We start from the raw sequence: 24,405 nt of genomic DNA, 5'->3' as shown, positions 1-24,405 counted from the left end.
CTGGGAGCACTTTTTTCCCCCTGGATTGTAAACTCATACAGCCGTGAGGAAGACAGGGTTGCAGCACCTTGGTCCCTGGGTCCCCAGACATAGCTGAAAGTGAGTGTGTGAGCCTGAGGTTGTGAGAATAGGCGGCTGTGGGTGTTGCTTCTCTGAGGAAGAGGCCAGAGAAGAAATGGCCTTGGAGTTTCCCTTCCAGTTCTCAGCTCATGGGCAGAAATGAAGCCTCTGGATCAGCCTGGGAGGGCCTGGCCCTCACCTGGAATCCTGAGATTGCAGGAGGTGTGTGTCTTGCTTTACAGCTAGGACTTGGAGTCCCAGAACTGCTTCTTTGGCTATTCTGTGGTCAGGGGCTCTCCCAGGCTCCAGGCTGTGTTCTTGAGTACCACTCTTGGGGAGCTCATGCCCTAGCTCATTGCGGGCCTGAGTCGGAGAGTACCCTAGTAAACAGCAAGGGCTCAGTAAAGTCTCTCAGGGTGACTGTGCCTGGCTTGTGCGGCCCTACCTCAGTGCATAGCCTGGTCAGATGGTCTTCCAGTCCCTAATCTGGGAGTAGGGACAGCACTAAACACCTCTGTGACTGTCATTATCACCTTTCTGGATGATAAAGGCCAGTGGTGAGTAAGGAGTAGCCAGCTGGGCTCTCTAAGTTGATCATCTCTGTTCTTGGGCTCTTCAACCTGAGGTGTGGGCTGGAAGTCTGTTTACCTGGCCAACCCAGTAATCCTGGATCAAGGTTTTCCATGTGATTCATTTTCTACTGAGTGGTTGGCAAGTTCTCCCTGCATCCTCTCCTGTTTCCCTGTCAGTTACTCTCACTGTCCTCTGTCCCTTCTGTCTCCAGCAGTTACGAATGCATGCTTTGGAGCCAGGACTCCCAGAGTCCCCTGTGTTAATTAGTGAGTGAGGCCCTTTCTGTTCAGTTCCAAATGAGCAGCACAGGTAGTTGGTACAGTGAGGAGTAAGGAAGGAGAGGTCTCCGTGGACTGGAGCCACCAGGGAGGGCTTCCTGGAGGAAGGGGAAACAGCCTCTGAGGGAAGGGGCAGAGAGATTGCACTAGCCAGAGAGACCCTCCGGTGGTGCCTCTCTGGTTCCAGGTGGAATTCTACCCCTGGATCAAGGGTAACCTTCTGCTCTCACTCTCTCCTTTGGAAGGTTTTATTGCTAACCTGTCAGTGCAGCGACAGTTCTTTCCCACTGAGGAGGATGAAACAGGAGCCGCGAAGGCCTTGATGAGGCTTCAGGACACATACAAACTGGACCCAGACACGATTTCCAAAGGGGAACTTCCAGGTAATTCACCACGCTAGGCTTTGCCTGTCCAGCCTGCGTGTCTACTGCTGTGGCGGGACAGGGATGGAGCCACTGCTGCTGGTGGTCTCCAGCCCCAGGTGAAGCGCTGCCTCCAGCAGTGATTCTCTCTTGGGTTTCTAGTGGGTACCAGTCCCTTATTCCCATGACAGCTGCCTTTCCGTAGCCCCTACCCAACGAGCTCCCTCTGGGATTAGCCCAAGCCCTCTCTTTCATCTCAGAGAATGCGGAGACTGCTGCTCAGGACCCCCTTGACCTCTGCCCCCAGGGCACCACTCAGGTCTGTGTACAGACCGACTTCTGTCCGCAACCTCAGATTTCTTCTTGCCCAGGACTGATCTCTGGACTCACTGCCCTGTGTCCTGTGTGCCCTCAGTTTCAGTCTCTGCCCTTGTTCATTCTGTTTCCACTTCTCTGGGCTCTTCCCCCTGAGCTCACACATATGCTCTGTTCTTGCTCATCTTACAAACCTAAGGATCAAAGGTCCTTTTGAGTCTCTGCTGCTGATTGATCTTTTCTCCGTCCTGATTAGGCAGCTGGATAGACTCGTCTACACTCTTCCTCCACTTCCTTGGTTCCTGTGTCCTCCTGAACACACAGAGTCTGGCCTCTTTGCCCTATCCACCGATCTTGGCCCTGCAGGATCACTGGTGGCCTTGGCTGGTAAAGCCATTAGGCAGGTTTCAGGCAGAATGTTCTTTAGCTTTTCGGCAGCGTTTGGCACATTGTTTGCCCCATTCTTTCTGATATTTTCCCTTCCTTTGAATTCTGAGACACTGATCTTGGCTGCTTCTCTTTTGACACCTCTCTCTTTGTAACAGGCCCCTTTTCAATTCAACTGATTGCCTTAGTATGTTTATAAGAAGATGTATTGGGGCTTGGGAGCTATTAAAGGCCAATAAACCCTGGCATCCAGTTTATTGCTCACCCATGAGGGCCCTGTGGAGGCACAGCAGAGAGAATCTCGGTGTGTTGGCACTGTGTTGTTGAGAGGGGCACAGTGTTGTTGAATGGTCAAAGCCTGAAGTCCTGGTACTGAGGAGTCCAGTGGGCCGACAGGAGGGAGTGTAGAGTTCTTAATCCTTAGTCAGGCCACAAGGACAGAGAGAGAAGGCAGCTTGGGGTACCTGCAAGATCTATTCACCCTGTAGCTATGAGAATCATGGGTGGGAGGAGGGATCCACAGCCAGGCATTGACCTTTTACATTCACTTAATAGACCCCTGCATTTCCTGGAGGGGCAGTGAGGGGTGGAGGGGCGTTATTCGCCAGGATGCCATCCCTACCTCATGTCTCCCTAAGCATCTTCTCCAACTGAGCCCAGCCGTTTGTATCACTTGATGTATCATCTATACATGGATGACATCTAGATCTGTGTTCTCTGTCAGCGCCTGTGACCTGAGCTTCCAACCAGTGCAGGCAAGTGCCTGTGGGCCATCTATACTTGGATGTTCCATGGGCTCCTCAAAATTCATGTCCCAAACTGAAATCCTCATCCCCTTTTGAACTGTCCACCCTCCTTCCTCCTTATCTCCACAAAAATTACACCATCCACTTGCTGCTCTGTGGATTCTCCCTCCCTATAATGTCTTTTGTATTTTGAGGGCCTGACTCCAGCCTCATGGTCATGTCTTTCTCAACTGGATTATTGAAATATTGTTCTGACTTATTGTGCACCTCCAGCTCACTCCTTAAATTATCCTCTGTGAGCTCTTAAGCATATCTTTTTACATGAGTTTTTGATCACAGTTCTTAACTTTGAGGGCTAAAGCCAAATTCCTCTTACATATGGTGTTTAAGGGCCTACATGGGGCCATCTCCCTAGCCTCCTCACCTGTTGTACTAAGCTACCCCATTGCTCAGTTCCTTTGTTTATCCCGCAGAGTGTGGGATAAACATCAGCGGGGTTTCAAGTCTGATCGCCCTTCCACACTCAGCACTCTCTGGGGAGCAGACTTTCCAGTTGGCTTCTGGGATGGATGCTGAGTGTCTGGGACCCATTCTTGACATTCATGGCATCTATGAGACGTGTTGATAATAGCTACTGATATTAACATCCTGGGGGTCATAGCAGACATTTTCATACATCATCTTGTTGAATTCTTGGCACAAGTCCTCTAAAATTGATGGTATTACCTCTGTTTAGAGATAAAGAGGCTAAAAATCAGAGAGGCTGAGTAACTTGTCCTTAGTCACACAGTTGGTAGGTGCCATAGTGAGGCCCTCATAGACCTAGCTTTGTCCAGCTCACTCAACTGTGTTATACTGCCTTCATCAGTGTGAGTTCCCTGGCCTACAGAGCTAGAGGAGATCTGTGGAGGCCCATGGAGAGTGGATGGGGCCTCAAGGAACCCCTGAAGTTTCTGGTCTTCCTACTAACTCTGTCTTGTGTTTACTCTCCCCAGTTTCCTATCCCACATTGTCTGTTCCTGAGCCGTCAGGGCGAGCAGACCCTGGTCTCTGAAGCAGCCAGCCTATTGCAGCAGGGGTTTCATTCTGGACATCCTGGGCATCAGGCAGCAAGAGCCCACTCTGAGGCAGCTCTTCCATGTCAGCCATGCCTAAATTGCTGTTGACGGGTTTGTAGGGAGACGCCCTTCCTTTCCAGGGAGGATCACAGCCTAAACCCTGCATCTTACCATAGCCTACACACCACATCTCCTTCTGCATGACTTCTTCATGGTCACTTTCCAGCGCTGAGTCAACAGCAGAGGACCTGTGGTCAGAGGACCTGCCAAATTGATCCTCAATGAGGCCCCACCACCTAGTGGTCAAATTTGGCACTGCAGTCTTGTCTCCTGGGCTCCCTTGGCATCTGTCACACCATTCCTGCTACCTCTGGTTCTTCTGCCTCTTGGGAACGTCTCAGTGTTTTTCACTCTATGTCCTTTCTGTGTAGGTCATCTCTGGGGGCCTAGCCTCAGTCACCTTCTCTATTCTTTCCTCACACTGTTCCTGGAAGTGGTTATCCTCCTCCATATCTTTAACTGCCACCTAAGTTCTATTTTTTACATTCAACTAGTTTTTCTATCTTCCACACTTAAATGGCCAGATGCCTTGCAAACATCTCCTGTGTGGTGCACGGGACTTTCATACTCTTGAACGCTACTTCTTGGTGGGCTTCCTGGGCTCCTCCATAACAAAGGCCCCTTCCCTCTTGGGGAAAGGGGAGTCTGAGACTAGGAGATTGGTTGTGCACACCAGCTCAAGGCAGGGCCAGCCTGGTGTGCTCACTGTACTAAGGCCCTTAGAGGTGTGTGTCTGAAGTGGGACTCTGCTGGGATAATATTTTCCCCTTCCAGAGGCCCAGGCTCCCTCAATGGGGGGATCTCTCTTACTAACCCAGGGACTCTTTGGAGCCTGACTATTTGCCTCCTGCTGCAGGAACCAAGTACCAGGCAGTTCTGAGTGTGGATGACTGCTTTGGGATGGGCCGCTCAGCCTACAATGAAGGGGACTATTATCACACAGTGCTGTGGATGGAGCAGGTGCTAAAGCAGCTCGACGCTGGGGAGGAGGCCACCACATCCAAGGCCCAGGTGCTGGACTACCTGAGCTATGCCGTCTTCCAGTTGGGCGACCTTCACCGTGCCCTGGAGCTCACCCGCCGTCTGCTCTCCCTTGGTAATAAGGTCCTAGGGGAAGGTCAGGTGTGGATGGGGAGGTAGCAGGAGAACTGGTCACCCTGCTGGCCCCTCTCTGGCCACTATCCAGGGACTGAGCCAGTCTGACATATAGCTCGGCCAGTGACTAGTGCTTTGCTGTTTTTAGGCCCAGACCAGTTGTCAGCTAGCTCATTACCCACCTTGCTCCTGGCCTTAGCACTTTCCCAGTTGTCAATGGATACCCTCAGGCCTGTGATGCCTGTGGCCCTACATGCTGTCTTTTTGAACAGGAATCCAGTGCTGTAGTATATTTGCTGCTCTGCACAGTGGAGCTTTCACTGCATGAGGAGCAGTTTGAGAGGCAAGCTGTTCTTCTGGGTTGAGGCAGTGACAGTGACCTGACCTGTTAGAGATCTGAGGTCTAACTAGGGGACTTGCCATGGCATTGGTGATTTCAGCGTCTTGTGGTGTTAGACTGAAGGGGATCAAAGGCCCTGTGCTTAAGAACCTATTTGGTCCACCTCTTACTAATATATGGGGATATCATAGTCTAGAATTTCACAGACCAGCAATGACTTCCTTTTGCTGCTGCTTTTCATGGGCCTTGAGTCTGAGGCCAGGTAGCACATGAGTGTCTGCAAGACGGATATGGGAAGAGAGCTTTGTAGACTCTGTTGTATTAGTAAGAGCCTTGGACAGGGAGTTGGGACATCTGGATTCCTGTTCTGTATACCCTAACCTTAATCTGTTAATCTGTTAACAACTTTGGGCCTCCATTTCCTCATCTGAGAGGTGGCACAGTAATCCTACCAAGCCTGCTCCTTCATGTTGTGAGGCCCGCAGGATGAAGCTGTGGCAGTGTCACATGGCTATTCTTGTTGCCAGTGTTTCAGCCTGCCTTCTAGCTGTGGCCAGCATGTGATGTGGTCACCAGTAATGGATGTACTCTAGGGGATGGATGTAACTTAACACAGCCAAGACGGGAGAAGGAGGGAGAACTCTGGACTGCTTCTCTGGACCTGTGTCCTAGGGACCTCCAGGGAGGCCTGAGAGGAGAGCCGTGCTGGTGGTTAAGTGTCCCCCGCTTTGTTGCTCCTTTCTCATCTCTGACCAGAGTTGGGGGCACCTCTGTTGGTTTTTCCGCTTTGACCAGCGAACCCCGGTTAGGTGCTGCGGAAGGCAGAATGCTGCGTGCAAGTGAGCTGCTGGGAGAGAAAACCGCTTACAGAATAATTTCTCTAAATGACCTAACAGATGTTTGTGGTTTCCTTTTCCTTCTTGTTCTTTGCTTTTGCTAGACCCGAGCCATGAACGAGCTGGAGGGAATCTGCGGTACTTTGAACGGTTGTTGGAGGAAGAAAGAGAAAAAATGTTATCAAATCACACAGCTGTACTAGCAACCCAGGAAGGCATCTATGAGAGGCCTGTGGACTACCTGCCCGAGAGGGATGTCTACGAGAGCCTCTGTCGTGGGGAGGGTGTCAAACTGGTGAGACACGTGGGTGGGTTGGGGCCCAGGCTGTGGATCTAGACCTTGGACAGGCAGCTCTGGGCAAGATGTTCCTCTGTCTGTAGGTAGTTTCCTCAGTTCTTTGTAGCATCTGCTCAGGTTGACGTGTAGGGGCCTTCTGAGATACAGGACAGGAGACTGTCTTTCCTGAGGTCCCAGGCAGAGTTTCAATCCTCTAAGTTATTAGTGAGCTCCCCTCTCCACCCCAGCATGCCAGCTTCTGCTTGTCTCATAGTTCTGAAGAAAACCATGGGTGGGGATGTGACTTGAGCCCTGAAGGAATTCAGGTCTCTAGCAAAGACGAGGCAGTTGCTAGAGCTTAGTATGAGGTATCACTGGCCTTTGAGAGCTCTGGGATCCCAGTGTTTCCTCATGGAGGCTGAGGTGTGAAGAAGGCTCTCGGCCTTTTCTGCATCACTGTCTGCCTGGCTTCCGCACCTGGAAGAGCTTCTTCACCGCCCCAACCCTTCTGACCTACTCACATCTCTTAAGAAAGGGGCCAGGGATTACACCCTGCCACAGGACTTGTGAATGTGAGGTATTCTTGGGATACAAAATATTGCATGATTTGTGGGGTGTCATTTCCTGCCGATCAAACTGAGGGGCTTTTGTTTTCTTCTCTCCTGGGTCAGAAGGGCGTGGCTGCTGGACATGGAGTGTGAGACTAGTGTCTGCAGCCAGCCAGCCTGGCACTGAGGGTTGGGACAGTCACTCAGCTCAGGGCCTGTTTCTCTGTGTTCCCCAGACACCTCGAAGGCAGAAGAGGCTTTTCTGTAGGTACCACCATGGCAACAGGACGCCGCAGCTGCTCATCGCCCCCTTCAAAGAGGAGGATGAGTGGGACAGCCCACACATCGTCAGGTACTACGATGTCATGTCTGACGAGGAAATCGAGAGGATCAAGGAGATTGCAAAACCCAAAGTAGGTGTCTCTGTGGCTCCTCCTCAGGCCACTCATCCCTGGTACCATGGGCAGTTTGGTTGCTTCCCCAGCTGGCCTTTGCTGATGTCTGGCATGAAAGTGCCATCTGGTACTGAGGTATTGCAGGCTTAGTTTGACCTTGTGGGTTCACGGTCCAGTAGGGGAAGAAATGAGGGAGCCAATGTGGACAGCCAAGTGCTATGACAGAAGGGCACTCTGGGAACAGGGCAGGCTCACAGGGAGAAGTGTCAGCTCACCTGGTTGGGGGCTGGTGTGTGGTGAGGTTTTAGGAAGAATGCCGTAGGACACTGGGGCCTCTGGAGCTCCTGATTAGGATTGCCAAGGAAGTGACTGACTTGGAGGAGGACAAAAATCTCTTCAACACTGAGTCTTCTCATCCAGGAGTAGTCTGGGGCTCTCCATTTATTCATATCTTTAAAGTTTTTCTTCATGTAAGTCCTGCATGTTTCTAGTTAAATTTATTCCTAGGTAGTTTTTTTGTTATTGTAACTTTGTTTCTTTTATTATGTTTTTTTTACTGATCACATTATTAAATTAGTTGACTATTATATGCTAAGCTATTGATTGTAAAAATATATTTCATAGTAATAGCTACTGTTTCCTGAGTTCTTAAGTGTGGCAGGCCTAAGTCCTTAACATATACTAAGTGCTGTGTCTGGGCAGCAGGCTCTGTCCTTGTCTTCATTTTGCCCACAGGAAGCAGACGTGGTGTGGATCACAGCTAGCTACTGAGCTCACTTGCCCCTCTTGTGGTTTTTAGCTGATTACCTTGGGCTGTCCAGGTAGTATTAGCAGCTACCTACTAAGCAGGCCGTTGTTTTTGGATAACTAAGGAAATAAGTTATCCAAAGGATAAGGAAAATTCTGTTTTCTCATTCCTGATAGTTACAGTTCTTTTGTTTTTGTTGTCTTGTTGAGCTGCCCAGAACTTTTGGAGCATTTTTACAATGGGAAAATGTCTTGTTCTTGAATTTCCTGGAAATTCTTTTGGTATTTCACTGCTAAGTTGGCCGTTGGTTTTATGTATGTGTCATCATGTTGTAAAATTTTTCTTCTATTTCTAGTTCATAAAAGATTTTCTCCCATTTGACATCTTTCAAAGAGAACTACTTGTTGCCATATTCCTACCCTTCTCCTATCACTGGTGATTAGGAGGGAGGATTTAGCTGGAAATCCTTGATTGCTCTGCTTCTAGTAGAATTGTAGTGGCCTGGAGGCCCAGTGCCTGTGGAGAGATCTAAGATAGGTTCCTGTCTTGGGCCCTGGACCTCATCTTGGAACAACCTTGGCTTGAGGTACTAGGCCATCACGGGCTCAGAGTCAGTTGTTGGTATCATTGATGTGGCTGAGGGAGGGTGTGGCCAGTGTGTGTGTAGAATGGGAACCAGAACTTACCCCCCTCCACCTCCACCATCAGCTCCAAAGTCCTCCAGGGAAGAAAACTACTTTCCTGGTTGCCAGGCAAGAGGGGCACTGTTGTGCCAGAATCTCCTGAAAAACTCCTCACTTGTTCCTCAGACCAAAGCACTGAAACTTTTCTGTGTGTCTGTGTGTGTGTGTGCATGTTGATGCATGTGTGCACGTGGGTGTGACAGGGTAGTGTGGGCCGGGAGTGGAGTGTTGGGAAAACTTGTCTTTGAACAGAAGCCATGCAAAGAGCCAAACATGTTGGCTGTTACAAGCTGACCTCTCCTTTCTGGAGTCTGTAAGGGACAGATGCTATTCTGGCTTTGAAGTAGGGCCCATGAGCTTAACTTGGCCTGTGGGGAATGCCTGGCAGCTGCTTGTGGGTCCCTGACCTTCTTTCAGAATAGATCTGTCTGTCCCTGGGAGCAGAGCACAGCTGCCCAGAGCCTCCCTGTGGGCGTCAGGCCAGTACTGGCTTAGATGTTTGGATGGGGTCTAGCTGCGGCTGCATTTGTCATCAGGGAGGAACTGTAGATAGGATCTCAGGGAAGCGCTCTGCTCCGGGTGCACTGCCATCTTACCAGAACGTGCTGCAGCAGCACAGTGTCCAGGCTGGTGGATCTCACCTCCTGACTGGCCTTCTGGTCCATCCACTCCTCTCCATCCCTTCTGCCACCTCTTGCCCTGACCTCTGCCTTACATCCTCACTGGCCTCCTTGTTCCTGTTCTGGCAGTTCCTTAGTCAACTCTCCATGAGGTGTCAATAGTGATCTTTACTTACATTCAGGTTGTGGTGTCCCATCCCTGTATACAGCCTTTCCTGTATCTTATTGGTCACAGGTTGCCTCCAGCCCAGCCCTTACTTACCTCTTCAGTCTGTTCCTGTAATGGTCCTCTACCTGCCTGCTTACCCTTCCAGTCTCAGCTAAGTGGTTCCCCCTGTAGGAAACCATTCTTGACCCTGTAGACTGAGTTCCTAAAGACACTGAACTCCCCACCTCCCAGCTCCTACCATGATGTGCTGTGATTACCCAGCTAGTTTTCTGCCTTCCTCTTTTGACTTAGTTGTTTGAGGGCAGGGACCATGTCTTGTTCACCCAGCATAGTGTCAGGCACACAGTAAGCACTCATCAGGACAGTCCACAGCTGAAGCACTGGGGGCTGATTCCAGGTGGCAGGTCCTTCCCGGGAGTATCACTGTACCCATCTGTAGAGACTGGGGGTATGAGGTATGTGATGGTGTGTGTGTATGAGTATGTGGAGGTGGGTGGGTTCCAAGCAGCAGTTCACTTATTGCAACTTGTAGAGTCCTTTCCTGATCCTATCATCTGACCTTGCCAGGCTCCCAAGGGAGCGAAAACTGTGCCTCCTGTCTTTGTTCCTTGTAGCAGTGGGAGCCCAGTGTGAGCTGGTGCAGGAGAAGAGTCTTTGGGTAGGCTTCTGGGCAGAGGAGGCCACTGAAGTTCAGAAAGATGCTGGTAGACTTGTCCACAGTGAGAGGAGCATGCAAGGTTGAGGCTCAGGATTGGCAGCACAGTCTGAATGTGGGAGCAGGCAGGGGTGGTACATGGGCCTGGTGAGGAAGGGGGCTATCTGGACAGGTGGGTGGATGGACAAAGCAGATTCCATAGGCATAATTCTATAGACAGCATGGATCTGGAAGGGATCAAGGGTGGGAGTGACCCAGAGGGCAGTGTCCAGGGTCTGACAGCAGAGCAGGAATGTGGAGGCCTCAGACTCCTGCTCTGACCTGGCTTGCAGGATCAGGGGGGCTTTGGCTAGAGTGGTTGCCTGCAGACTGGCAGATCAAGTCCCAGTCTTTCCTTTTCCCCACTGGCCTGACCGGCAGATTAGGTCCCAGCCTCTCCACTAAAACATTCAAGGCAAAGAATGGTAAGTCTGACTTGCCTTCCTGCCTTCCAGCTTGCACGAGCCACTGTTCGTGATCCCAAGACAGGTGTCCTCACTGTCGCCAGCTACAGAGTTTCCAAAAGGTTAGCAAAGGTGGTGGTGGTGGTGGTTGGCTGCTCAAGCCTCAACTCCAGGGCTTCCCGGTTCCTGCCCCAGGGAGGGTGGCTGGGCTTGTCCTCCCTGCTGCCACCTTCCCTACATGGAACACTCACCCTGTGTCTCCTGTTAGTGCTGGCCCTGACTCTGGGGAGAGTGAAGGACCTCAGTGAAGTCGCCTTTCCCCACCTTCCTCTCTCTCCCTCTTGTTTTGCGTTAGCTCCTGGCTGGAGGAAAATGATGACCCTGTTGTGGCTCGAGTGAATCTTCGGATGCAGTACATCACAGGGCTAACAGTAAAGACTGCAGAATTGTTGCAGGTATGGTTGTGCTTCCTGGGACCCTGGAGTTGGGAAGGGAGTATTTCTAGCTAGATGGTGTCTCTGGTGCCCAGGGCTAGACACAGGGAGGCTTGCCCAATAAACTATATGACTGCACAATGCTATGAATATGGAGTAACCTCACACAGGGAAGCCAGAATTAAGTCTGCCCACTGGCATTCAACAGTCAGCATTCAACAAATATTGACTGAGTATCTTCTGTGTGTCCAAGAATCATACTAGGAACTAGGGATCATTGGTGAGCATCGAAGGCCTGTTCATGTCTTCTTGACTGCAGAAGCTGAAATCCTGAGTTGTTCCAGGGACACATCTAAGATCTATAAATATCTTCAGAGGTCATGGTTCTGAGTCATAGAGGTAAAGTGTTCTGTGATATGTTGGTGCAATTGAGAGGCCTGGGCTGGTTGGCTGGTGAAGGGGGAATACTCCTTTTAAAGTAGCCCTCTTTGGGACCCTGGCTTCTTACTTTTATATCAGAGGTGATTGTAAAGACATAGCAGCACCATGCTGAAAGTTTTGGGTACAGCTCTTAATATATTCTCTGGTCTGTTGAGTTCAAATCAGCACTGGCCATGCTCCTTTCTGAACATCTGAACTTCTGGGTACTGCTGTAAAGTGATGACCTGAGACATCACCACAGAAGGTTCACTGGCATTTTTCTCTAATCCTCTGGGTCTGTCTGGCCAGAGTTTGTGTCTATTTAAGGATCTCATACTTTACCTTTAGACTTGGACTTTGCGTCTGATCAACCATAGATCTCATTAGAATATTGAACTGAAGATCACTTGGGAAAAATTCTCTGAACTTTTGCCTGGACACACCCAAGCAAATCAGTACTCATCTCCCCTCTCCTCTCCCCATGGCTGTGTCAGCAATCAAAACCAATTTTGAAGGTTCTCCTTTATGGATTTGTATGAGGTCCACCAGAGTTTTTAGAAATGTGCTGATTATCTTACAAACAGTCTTATGAAAATGTTATATAATTTTTTCAGCTTAACTCAGCTAAGTGTTTCATTTGTAGGCCTAATTTTTAATTAAGTTCTTAGGCAAGCACATTAGGAGAAGACTTCTGCCACATCTCCCACTTCCCTCTCATGTGTGAGAACACCACCATTTGAAGAGCCATAGGACTTCCATGCCCTGGGTGCATCCTTGTGGGTGTTGTGATTCATATCTTCCTGTTGTTGTTAAGATATCTGCCACTGCTTCCTGCACATCAGAGCCAGTTTTAGGACTCTCATGGCCCTTATTGAGGACAATGGCCTGCTTGGTTGCTGATTCCAAACCCTGGACCAAGGAGCTGAGAAGAGTGGACAGGACCTGTGCCCCTCTTGCTCTGGTGACTGGCTTCCCAGCTGTACCCTCTGTACCCTGTCTCACATGCAGCCTGAGAAGACAACAGCTTCATGCTTGGACTAGCTTCTCTGCCACAACCCTGGCTTCATCTTAACTGACCTTTTATCATGTGGTAGTTGATGACTGAGGACTGAATGCTGCAACTCCTAGTGAAGGGGCTTTTATGGTCAGAGCTCTTCTGGAAGAGCTGGGCCACAGCTTCCAGGAGGCTAAGACAACGTTGTGGTTTGGTTTCCTTCTGTAGGAACTATCTTGGCATTTTCTTTGCCACTGAGTGGTATTGAAAGCTTTGATCCTGCGTGTTCTGGGGACAGGAACCTGGGTTTCAGTACCTGTCTCTAAATGTTCATTTTACATTCCACACAGTGTGACATATGCCTAGGCACCAGCAATAGCCTCCTTTGCAGGGCCCCAAAGGGAGTGTTACAGGCTTCTGGAAGGGAACTAGTTCTTCTGCCTGTCAACATTCTTTCATCTCTAGTTGATGTGTTTGCTATAGATCATTTGGAAGAAAGAGCAATTGTGGCTTTCTTGTGAATTGAATGAGGGCCTATCTGATAGTGGAGGAGATGCTACAGTGCCAGAATTCTCTAAGATTGAAGACACTCCTGACTCAGTGTCTCAGCCTTCACCAAAAAAGTGATTTCTAACCACTTTTTACCCTTCACTTTGACCTCAGTATCATAAATACCCATGTCTTTCAGCGACTGATTCTTCTACTTTTGTAACAAGAAATCTAAAAATGCAAATGAATACCTCCTTCCAGGAATCAGTTTTGATGTACAGTTGCTTAAAAATATGAGTCTGGAGCCTGGAATTTGCTCATGTGGCGATTCTGATTGCTGCAAATCGAGAGGTTCCCATGACACTTGCACTATTTGGGGCTGTATTAAATAGCATAGGTACAAATCGCTTCAGCACCATGATTAATGAGAGTCCCCAAACTGTTAAAAGTTGAGCCAGCTATAACAATGCTTCTTCTTTTATTACCCCCAGTAGAGAAAGTTTAAGCAGTCCATCCATAAGTGGGAGCGTTGGAAGGCTCTGCAGCCATAATAGTCTCCAGCTACAAGCAGTGATCAAATTTCCCTAATAAGTGCATTGGCACAGTAATCACAGCCATGTTTAAAACTTTCTTAAAGTTCTCAGCTAGAGAGGGTCCAAAGAAAAGGCATTTGTAATATCACTTCATCAACTGCACTAGCATGTCTCTCCTTAGATGCATCTCCAGCACTAGAGCCATCTTCTGAGCCAGGCCTCCTGGCACTGTTGACAGGATTTCCAAGTATTTTTGGTGTGGGCCTTATGAAGATCGAAGCAGTGTATGACAGCATATTTTCATCCACTGATTCTTCGTGTCACAATTTTTATTTTTGTGGACACTGAAAACCATGCTGCTGAAGTTCTCCACTGCATCACGTTTGATAAAATTTTGTTTTGTTTTGTTTTGTTTTTTACTCCAACAGGAAGATTTTCTCTCTTGTAAAGTCCACCCTCCCTTTATCTCCCCTTCATGTCCATACGTCTCCATTATTGCCAGCTTTGCAGCATCTCTTACCTGACTGTTGGAATTGCCAAAAAGGATATACAAAACCAATTTTTTGAGTACTAATAGCTGAACCCCAAAGATGTTTATGGTTTCATTAAGACACAGAGCCATGTGTTACCATTCGGTACATCAGCTTCCGTGTCAGATTCTGTACTTCATCTTGAACTTCGTCTCCCATTCCAGCTACTAAAGCTAAAATAACCATTGTGATTTAGGACTTGTGCTGATAAGCTGTTCACAAAGGCACTTACAATTTCTAATCCTGTTGGTGACACCTGAACTGGCTCAGGCCCTACTTCAGGTCCAGACTCCCATTGGGAGCCCTGGGGTGGAGCAGCAGTTTTGGCTACCCTGCAGCCAGCCGTCCATGCCCTGCTGCTTCATTTGGATGCAGAAGTACTCCATGCAGTAGACCGCTGTGGGATGGGGTGGGATATGCTTGTCCAGTTCAGCCTGACCAGGAAGAGCTTCTAGGGACAGTGATGGAGGTGGCAGGAGCACTGCCAGGCACTAAGTAGCTCCCAAGTTAGCATTTAAAAAATTAATCCCAATTCTGAGTTTCTTTCTTTCTGCTGATTACCTTCTCACTATTTTCCAAACAACGAGGGCCCACGCCAAGGTCTGCTTCAAGAAGGGCTCCCTCTGCCACTGTACAGGTGTCCCCACAGGGCTGGAGCTTCTCCCCAGTGGCCATCTGCAGCTTGTCCATCTTGTTCTGTTTGGGAAACCACATTTGTGCTGCAGCCTTCCTCTTGGACAGCTGTAGACCTGTTTGCAGCATTTGCTCTGCCCATGTTGGCAGGGCATAATTACCCTCCACTTTAGACAGGCTGCTCTTGGGGGTTCTAGTTGTTACCTGGGGAGATGGTATCCCTGGGAGAGGGGCTGCTTCAGGATGGTTCATGCTGCTGACAAAATCCAACATTGTTATTTCCCACCAGGTTGCTAATTATGGAATGGGAGGACAGTACGAGCCACATTTTGACTTCTCCAGGGTAAGGCCCAAATCACCTTGAAATCAGGTGCTTTCAAGGGACCCGTGCCAGGTAGTTTGAGAAGGCTGGGGCCTTTAGGAGCATGGCAGCCCCTGCATCAGGTCCCCCTCCCTCAACAGGGCCTACCTTTGTTGCTGGCAAAGTCCAAGTCCAGAGCTGAGTGCAGCCCAGCTGTTTCCCCTGTGATGTAGGGAGTGGTTCCCCTGGCCCAACCCTGTCATTCTTTGCCATGGTTCTAAAGCAGAGGACCTCACTCGGTCTTTGTGAAAGCTGTTCCTGCCTCCTTTTCCTCATGCCTGGCCAGGGTTTCCTTTGCAGCCTTGACCCATGGTCCAGGCTGATGTATGGAACACACACTTACTATCTTCCCCTGACCTTTTGGGCCCCAGTCTTGTGGGTGGTGGGAGAAGTCAGTTGCAAACTTGGGTGAAAGTTGTTGTCTGTTGCAGCGACCTTTTGACAGCGGCCTCAAAACGGAGGGGAATAGGTTAGCAACGTTTCTTAACTATGTAAGTATCAGGTACAGGCCCACCTGTTTACTCTCACTTGATTTTATAGAAGAATGAGCAAGATGCTTTCAAGCGTTTAGGGACGGGGAATCGTGTGGCCACATTCTTAAACTACGTGAGTATGATGCGTGCAGCGTATGGGCCTTAAGGGGAGCCTGGGTCCAGAGTGCTCTCTGACATCCACTCCTATCAGAGCTGATACCACCAGCTGTGTTTGATGGCTGGCCCTTCTGGCTCTTTGCACCCTTCTTGGCTGGAGTAGAGAGTTGCCCTTTGTTCCTATCTGTGTGCTCCCCTGATCCCCCTGACTTCTACATCGCTGGCTCTTTTTTGATGGGTCCAGTGCTTGTCTGGACTTTTGGGATGGGTGCCCTGGCAGCAGAGTGAGGAGGTATCCATGAGGTGCTCTTAGATGAAGCTGCCTTCGTTTCCCCAGAGCTCCAGCCACAGGCCATTGAGTTTATCTCCCACGTGAGGAACAGTTTCCTCTCCCCTCTGCTGAGAGCCAGCTCTTAAGAGGCATAGAAGCCATCAAGCAACTTAGACAGAAGCTGGTGTCCATTTTCTTCTTTGGTGTCTCATTTACGTTTTTATTGTGTGGTTATCATGTGCTGGGGACTGCCATGAACATGCTGGTGAGCAGGACATGTGTGGTCTCTCTTGGGCTTAACGGTCTAACGTGAAAGACTTACTTTAAACATAGGAGAGGTAACTGTTTAGTTACCGTGGTGATAAGTGCTTTGAAGTACTTAGTAGTGCAGGGTAGGGTTCAGAGAAGGCTTCTCTTGGGAAGTAACATGTCAGTTGACACTTGAAGGTTGAGTGGAAATTAGTTGGTGGAACATGGTTTCTGGCAGAGGAGTGAATGTGAGGAGACCTTAAGAGGAAAGGAGCTTGGGATGTTGGAAAAAAGAGAAAATGGGCGGCGTGTCTAAGAGTGCATGAATTGGGAGTGGCTAGAGGGAGAGGCTGGTGAGGCTGCCAGAGCCTTCGGGTTCTAGAAAAGAGCCTGGATTTGATCCCCGCTCCTATGAGAAGCCATCGGGGGGTTTTGTCTTATTCATTTACCATACGTTTCTTGAGTGCCCTTCAGTCTGTGTGGTATATGTCCCGTGGAAATATTTTTTAGCTCCACATTACTACATTACAGGCTAAAAGCCTGAAGTAAGAGAGCCAGATGAGAAGTGGTGCTTTGGGCATGAGCTGAGGCACGCTCTGGGCATGAGTGCAGCCTCGCTACTGTTGAAACTGTGTTCCATTTAGTTTGAGGTTTTACTGTGGGCCTCTGCAGACAGCGCCCTGCCTGCCTGCCCACCCAGCTGGCCCTGGGGAAGGTGGCTGTTCTGGGGAGGGGAGGTCTGACTAGAGCTGCCAGAGAAACAGTCCAGAGTTGGGATCACAGATGGTGTTGGAAGCCACAGGGAGCTCCCCGTCAGGGCAGCTCACAGGGCACTGGCTTAGGCAAGGCCCAGGCTGGATGGGGATAAAAGGGGTGGAGGTCAGTCAGGCATTTTTCCAGTACAGACTCAGATTGTTCCCATTCGTGGACAGCCAGGTTATGGGTCTCCTGCAGGCCTTTGTCTCTCGAGCGCCCATGGCATGGAGACTGTCCTGATGAACCATAAGCAGGGTTGAGAGAGGGGCAGAATGTGGGAAGAGCCTTTCTTGGCTGAACGGCTGGTGGTGGAGCAGAGCCTCCAAGCAGTTCTGCTCATGCTCAGGGTGGGGGTGATCTGCATACCTTGCCATGTCCTTTGTGGCTCAGTTGCTCTGAGAGCCTTGAGTAGAAGGGCCAAGCTCTATGTCTTGTATTCCCAGATGAGTGATGTAGAAGCTGGTGGTGCCACTGTCTTTCCTGATCTGGGGGCTGCAATTTGGCCTAAGAAGGTAGGTTCTGGTTCTTGTGGGTCAAAGGTTGAAATACGGGGCTCAGACTTCATCCATGTCTCCTAGTCCCATTCCCTGGCCTGCTTGACTACTGCTTTGAGGGGCCTTAGCCCCTTCTTGCCTGAACCCTGACCTTGTGGTCTCGGCTTCTATCTGGGAAGATGGGATGGGGAGGCAGGTAGGATTTGAACATCCACACCACCCCACTGTGAAGGATAGGTGCTTTCTGGGGAACTTCTCTATACTGGAGTCCTAGAGCCCCTGTACATGAGATAGTGAGGGTGTTTCTGCTCAGGGAGGGCTCTGTGGTACTCAAGGTCAGATCCTTGAGCCCACTATCCAAGCATATTGTTTGATGGGGCTTCTTTATCCAGGGCACAGCTGTATTCTGGTACAACCTCCTGCGGAGTGGAGAAGGTGACTACCGAACGAGACATGCTGCCTGCCCCGTGCTTGTGGGCTGCAAGTGGGGTGAGTGGCTTAAGGTGTAGTGTTGGTCTCTGGGCTCTAGTGGTCAGCCTGAGACTCTGAGCTGGGAGACAACTGCTGCCAATTTTCACAAGGCCAGACGGTCTCCGTTTTTGAGATTTTGTTTCTTTTTTTTTTTGTTTTTTTTAAGCCTGCTAACTGGTAGCCCCACCTAGCCATGTAGCTGTGCATTCAGCTCGTTATGTGCCAAGATAACTGGTTGGAGACACTCTCAGAGATGCCTAGAGGGCTGCAGAAGCCCCAAGAAGCGTTGTGGGTCCAGGATGGCTCCCCAGAAGAGTGGACTCTGGCAAGGGTTCTGAGGGTGTAGTTGGGGAGAACTGGAATCAGAGAGGGCAAGGGGTATCCCAGGCAAGCAAAGCCTACGTGGAACAACACAGGCTAAAATCAGCCTCATAGGTGTGGAGACTGGCTGCCTTTGTCTCTTGCACAAGAGGAGGCCTGTGGCACAGGGGCCAAGAGATGAGGCTCCAGGCTGGGAACAAACTGTGGAGACTGAAACTTGAGCCTTGTTCTGGAAGCAGCTGTGGTGAGCCATGGAGAAGCTTGAACCAGGATGTGACAGGAAGTGATCACAAAGAGATGAGTATAAGCCCCCTGGGAGAGTTTTGGGGATAAACAGTGATGGGTCACAGAAAATTAAGAAAATGAGAAAAGAAACAAAAAAGGGAATATAAGTACAGTTGACCCTTGAACAGAGCAGGGGTTGGGGCGCTGACCCTCTGTGTATAATTTATAGTTGGCCCTTCATATACGCTGTTCCTCTGTATCCGGGATCTGGATTAGCAGATTCAGCCAACTGTGGATCATGTAGTACTGTTGTATTTGCTACTGAAAAAAATCCACGTGTAAGTAGACTCGTGCAGTTCAAACATGTGTTGTTCAGGGGTACACTATATAATCTATATTAGGTAGCTCAGATATGAGTAATATTTATATAATGATGTAAATACTGAATATTAATTTAACTAGAACTTGTAATTTAACTATATTGGGGGGTGGGGGGAATAGTTATTTTAAGAGTGGTATAAAAATTTCCAAATCTCCATCTTTCATAGTAGACCATCAATATATAAGATCTAAAATTGAAAGTCAAGAAATAGCGTTATAAGTATGTTATGTAGAAAAATGAGGATAAATATCAGAAGAAACAACAAAAGGAGTTGAATATACTCAAAGTGGGGATTGGTGGTGGGAAGCGGTAGGTAAGGATTGCTGTTTATCATTATAAGCCTTGTAGAACAATTTGATTTTTTTCAACTAAGTACATGTATTACTTAAAAATATTATAAATTATATTTTAAAAGTATTCTTGCTTCATTTGTGCATTAACATCAATTTTAAAAAATTCATTATGGAACAGTCTCAATAGAGGAATGAAATTGTGGTTTGTAAGCATTTAAAACATAGCTTTAGATGACAAACCATGCTAGCACTGGCTCTTCTTCTCTGCTGCCCACAGCACGCAGATTGGATCTCCTGGCCCAGAGCCGTGAGGTTCCTGTCTAGGCCCTCTGCAATACTGACAGGCTTCCTCACCCTCATCTCCCACTTCTTAGTTCCCACCTGCCACACCTCAGTAATATTAAGTGTTGGGGTCCTTGACTTAACACCAGGGTGGTTCATGCCTTGATGTCTTTGTCATCCTGTTCCCACTTCCTGGACCCTCTTGGTGTAGGAGCCATCTGCTCTGTCCAACTTCTTCCCTGATACCTCCTACTCAGTTTCGTGTTCCAGCCCTGGGGTCTCCTCTTCCCCGACGTGGGTAGATGCCCTTTGGCTCCATGTCCGTAGCAACCTACATACATATATATCTTGTGTCACTGGCAGACTTTTGTACCCTTATCTGTCTTCCTCACCAGCTCATGAGCAACTTGAGGACTGAGACCAAGTCCTATTCATATCTGAGCCTCAGGTCCAGTGTAGAAGTCATTGTGAAGGAATCATTAATTTTGGCTGCTGAACTAACCAACAGGATTGTAACATACTTTCTCTCTGTTCACAGTCTCCAATAAGTGGTTCCACGAACGAGGGCAGGAGTTCTTGAGGCCGTGTGGATCAACAGAAGTTGACTGACATCCTTTTCTGCCTTTCCCCTTCCTGGCCCCACAGCCCATGTTGTCTTCAAGTTCAACGTGACAGACCCCTCTGTATGTTCCAGCCCCTGTCAGGAGGGTCTTTGGAGGAGTGAATGTTTGTCTGGAGCAGAGAGTGGACTGGGGAAGGTCTTGGGTGACCTGAGTCCAAGCCTCTCCAGTCAGCCTGTGCTATCTCTGGCCGCAAGGGTAGGTTGGAGTGGCTGCAGCAGAATTGGGCTGTCTAGCACCTAGCAAGGTGCTTTTGTACCTCAGATGCTTTAGGTGTGAGATGTTTCAATGAACCAAAGTTCTGATACCTTGTTTACATGTTTGTTTTTATGGAATTTCTACTAATGTGGCTTTAACCAAAAATAAAATGTCCCTGCCAGAAGCCTTAAAGAGCCTTATCTGGAGTGTTTTTTAAGATGGAGAGCTTTTACCAAGTAGCATTTCCTGTGCATCTTCTCTGTGCAGGCAGAATCTGGGTAGTATTCATTAGACCCTAGATCTGGTTTTGGCACTTTGTTTTTCCTCTAAGTGTCCTTTCTGGAAGGTGAGAGAGATAGTCTCTCCTTGCCTTTTGGAGAACACAGAGATCATGTGTGTCCATGATTGTGATGCTGTTATAATTTGAAATTTTGAGACATATACACAGAATTGTTTGTGACTCACAGATGTACAGTTTAAAGAATGTGAAGGTGAGTATGAGCTCCCATGTCACCACCACCCAGGTTAGAGAAGAGATCATTTTCAAATTTACATCTCAGGAGTCCCTATGGGTCCCTCCTTGACCTGCCTCCACTACCTCGGTGGTAACCATTGTCTGGTGATTTGTAGTAGTTATGCCTTTGCTTTTCTCCGTAGTTTTACTATCCATGCCTGTATCCCTAAATAAATAGTAGTTACTTTGTTTTCTCTGATTTTGAACTTTTTGTAATGGAATCAGAGGATATTTTGTTGAGTGGCCTCTTTCATTTAACAGTCGTTTTTAGGATTCATCCACGTTGTCGTGCAACTGCAGTTTGTATTTATTTGTATAGTTCAGTTTTGTTAATGTATATTATAGAACAGTACCATAATATAGCTGATATACTGTTGATAGACATTTGAGTTGGCTTCAGTCTTGGTATATTATGAATAATGCTGCTGTTGCATTTTTGTAAGTGATTCCTGGTGCACATAAACACATTTCTGTAGAATATATATCTAGACAAGGAAATGCTGAGTGTTAGTAGGTGAACCTTCAACTTTACCATTTAATGTATTCAAGAGCAGTTATGCACGTTGCCACCAAGAGTAAATAAGAGTTCTTGTTATCCCAACCTTCTCCAGTATCTGGTATTGTCATACTTTTGTATTTTAGCTAGCTTGTTACAAGTATAATATTATCTATTTTAACATGATTATTAATGACACTGAACAGCTTCTTGTATGTTTATTAGTCTTTAGATTTCATCTTTGTCTGTTCAAGTCTTTCTCTTACTAATTCATAGGCATTTTTAATATATTAAGGGCACAAGCTCTTTGTTGATTACATGCTTTGCATCTTTTTTCCAGTCTGTCTTTTACTTGCAGTTCTGTCTTTTGATGAATAGAACTTCTTAATTTCTATGTCAAATTTTCAAGCTTTTCGTTTTTGATTTGTGCTTTTTTATGTCTTGTTTAAGAAATTCTTCTATACCCCAAGATGTTGAAGATATTTCTTCTTTTATAAAAGCATTATAGTTTTGTCTTTTACATTTATATCTTTAATACACCTGGGTTTTATTTTTGTATATGGTATGAAGTACAAGGGTCTATGTAAAAAGATTCTTTTACATATTTTATTAGGATAGGCCAGGCTTATGCTAGAATAATAAAATAACCTTTAAATCTCAATGGCTTAATGTATAAAGCTATGTCTCAGGCAAAAAGAAATCACTGGGTCTAGGGCAACTGCTACCTATCTACTGCCATATAATCTCCCTCTAGTGCCTTCCACCATCAGAACCTAACAGGAAGCCAGCTGGTAAGGGAATCTGAGAAATATGGTTTAGAGTCACAACTCCGCTGTAACAGCAGAGCATAGAACAGATGAGCTTGGAGCTGAGAAACAACAGAAAAATTACTGGCATGCTAGGTGTTTTGTTTGTTTTATTTTGTTTTTGTTTTTGTTATTTTATTCTGAGATTCTTTGGGCTTATTTGAATCTGTACAATAGTATCTTCAGTCAGTTTTGGAAAATTATTACATCATTTTCTCTTTCAATATTTTCTGCATTCCTCCTGGAACTCTGGTTAAATGTAAATTAGACTGTGTCATGCTATTCTTATCTCTTAACCTGTCTTCCATATTTTTAATATCTGTGGTATGTTTCAGTTTTTTTACAACTGTCTTATAATTTACTAATTCTCTTCTATTAAATGCATCTAGGAGTTTTTCTTTAAGCACTTTAAATATGTTAAGTCCATTCTTTTCTTTCTTTATACAATTTCTGTTGAAAATTCAGCTATCTTGTCGTCTTGCTCTTTTAAAGGTAATTTCTCCCCACTCACTATCTACTATCTGCTTTTTAAGATTTTTCTTTGTTTTGGTTTTCACTAGTTTTACTATATGATATACCTAATTGGGTTTCTTTTTGTGATTTTCCAGCCTGGGGTTTACAGAGTTTCTTGAATTTGTGGGTTGATGTCTTTGATCAGTTTTGGAAGTTTCTCAGATATTATTCAAATATTATTTCTGTCACATTTTCTGTCTCTCCTCTCTTTCTGGGATACCAGTAATCTGGATGTTAGAACTTTTCATTGTGTTTCATGTCTCCTAATCTCTTTTCTGTATCTACTATTCTTTTTCCCCCTTGTGCTTCGGGCTAGGTATTTTCTATTGATCTCTCTTCCAGTTCATTTCTCTTCTATTAGGTCTGCCTATTGAGTTCTTAATTTTAGTTCTTGTATTTTTTTTAGTTCTAGAATATATTTTCAATTATTTTGAATAGATTCTAGTTCTCTGGGGGAATTTATCTTTTGTCTTCTCTTTTCTTGAACCAATGGATCAGTTATTTTGAAGTTCTTGTCCAATAACTCCATGATTTAGATTTTCTATGAATCTCTTTCTGTTGTCTTTTTTTGCCCCTGTAGTTTCTGGTCATTTGTTCCACTCTCTTGGTATGCCTGGTAGTTTTTGATTGAATACTAGACATTGTGTATGACAAATTATAGCAGCTCTTGATGGTGATAACCTCCTACACAAAGGGTTTACTCTTTACTAGGGAGAGTGGGGATTGATCATCTTGATCCAGTCAGGGCCTGGGCTGACATAATTAATGATGGGTTCTGGTTTTCTTAAGATGCTACCTCTGGTTTACCCTTGTTTTCCCATGTTAGGGGAGGGAAATTTTCCCCCTCTGCTCCTTTTGAGTTCTTGTGACTGAAATGATGATAAAATTGCAAGGCAGATTAACAGGAAAAAAGAAACAAATTTTAAGTCATGTGCACAGAGGTCTCATAGAAATGGGACCTAAGAAGTGGCCAAAGCAGGCATTTTTTATACTTCTTAGACAAAGAAACAATAAATTTGTGAAGGATTGACAGAAAAAAGAAACTTAGGTTTTGGGTGCTCAGTTAGTGAAAAATCTAAACAGAATTTGGACTTGGGGTGGTAAATTAAAGAAGTGACAAGGTTTGTTTATATAGGCTCCTCAGCCTGAATTGTCTATCTCTGGTGATAAGGGTTTCCTTCTACCTCCAGATGCAGGGAGTACACCTTTCACATGAGAGATTTATTTCTTGCTTTCAGGGAGACAAAGGAGGGTCACAGTGTCCCTCTTGTGATGACCATTTCTTAAGTAACTTTAATTCAAAATCATCAATATGCTATTTAGGTACATTTTGGGGTGGCCTACCCTGGGCCCCAGTACCCCCTTATAGGATATAGTCTTCCAGGCGTTTTTTAGTTGACAGCCTAGAGTCTTAACTGGATCTGTCTCTGCTGGCAGTTCTACAGTTCTAATCCTTGTATCCCCAGTATCTAGACACTCCTTTTCAGAGGTTTTCTGCTTAGCTTCTTAATCTTCCATTGTGCACAGCTTCAGAATTCAGAAAATGTCCTAATGGGTAAACAGGCTGAGTGGTTGACTAATCTCCCCACCCCTCCCTCCTATCCAGTACTCTAACAGTTTAATTTTTGTCTTTCAGTGCCCTTTGAGACTGCCAAGAGTTCTGTTGATTTCGGTGTCTCTTAGCAGTTGCCTTTTGCTTGGGTCCTTTATCTGGGTCATCAGTCTCTTACTCCATGCTTAGAATCAGTAAATGATCTAAGGGTAAAAGAGGCTACAGACTTTTGGCTTACCCACCTGAGATTCATTCTTCCCTAGGATCTTGATGCTTACGCCCTTTTTGCTTTGGCAGTCTGTTGATATCTTTAGACAGATTTTTAAGATT

At 46.9% G+C, this 24,405-nt stretch overlaps 1 protein-coding gene across 5 annotated transcripts in view; it reads left to right on the top strand.

Annotated features, from left to right (window-relative positions):
* P4HA2 (prolyl 4-hydroxylase subunit alpha 2) overlaps positions 1 to 20,386 on the top strand; it is a 32,269-nt gene extending 11,883 nt beyond the window's left edge. For 2 of the 5 annotated variants that reach the window (XM_032476677.1, XM_032476676.1), the window contains exons 6-16: positions 1,157 to 1,294; positions 4,696 to 4,935; positions 6,215 to 6,405; positions 7,172 to 7,348; positions 10,700 to 10,770; positions 11,004 to 11,103; positions 14,971 to 15,024; positions 15,583 to 15,648; positions 17,352 to 17,420; positions 17,795 to 17,891; positions 19,915 to 20,386. In XM_032476677.1, coding sequence (XP_032332568.1) covers positions 1,157 to 1,294; positions 4,696 to 4,935; positions 6,215 to 6,405; positions 7,172 to 7,348; positions 10,700 to 10,770; positions 11,004 to 11,103; positions 14,971 to 15,024; positions 15,583 to 15,648; positions 17,352 to 17,420; positions 17,795 to 17,891; positions 19,915 to 19,985 — 1,274 coding nt within the window. In that variant the 3' untranslated portion in view covers positions 19,986 to 20,386. Of the gene's footprint in view, positions 1 to 1,156; positions 1,295 to 4,695; positions 4,936 to 6,214; positions 6,406 to 7,171; positions 7,349 to 10,699; positions 10,771 to 11,003; positions 11,104 to 14,970; positions 15,025 to 15,473; positions 15,534 to 15,582; positions 15,649 to 17,351; positions 17,421 to 17,794; positions 17,892 to 19,914 lie in introns of all 5 variants that reach the window. The other 3 variants (XM_032476679.1, XM_032476678.1, XM_014558713.2) reach the window with 2 other exon arrangements.
* The last annotated feature ends 4,019 nt before the right edge of the window (positions 20,387 to 24,405 follow it).

This window comes from Camelus ferus, chromosome 3 (genome assembly GCF_009834535.1).
Source record: "Camelus ferus isolate YT-003-E chromosome 3, BCGSAC_Cfer_1.0, whole genome shotgun sequence".
Classification (NCBI taxonomy): domain Eukaryota; kingdom Metazoa; phylum Chordata; class Mammalia; order Artiodactyla; family Camelidae; genus Camelus; species Camelus ferus.
The sequence above is the reverse complement of the archived record's forward strand: the minus strand, read 5'-3'. Positions and strand labels throughout refer to the sequence as shown.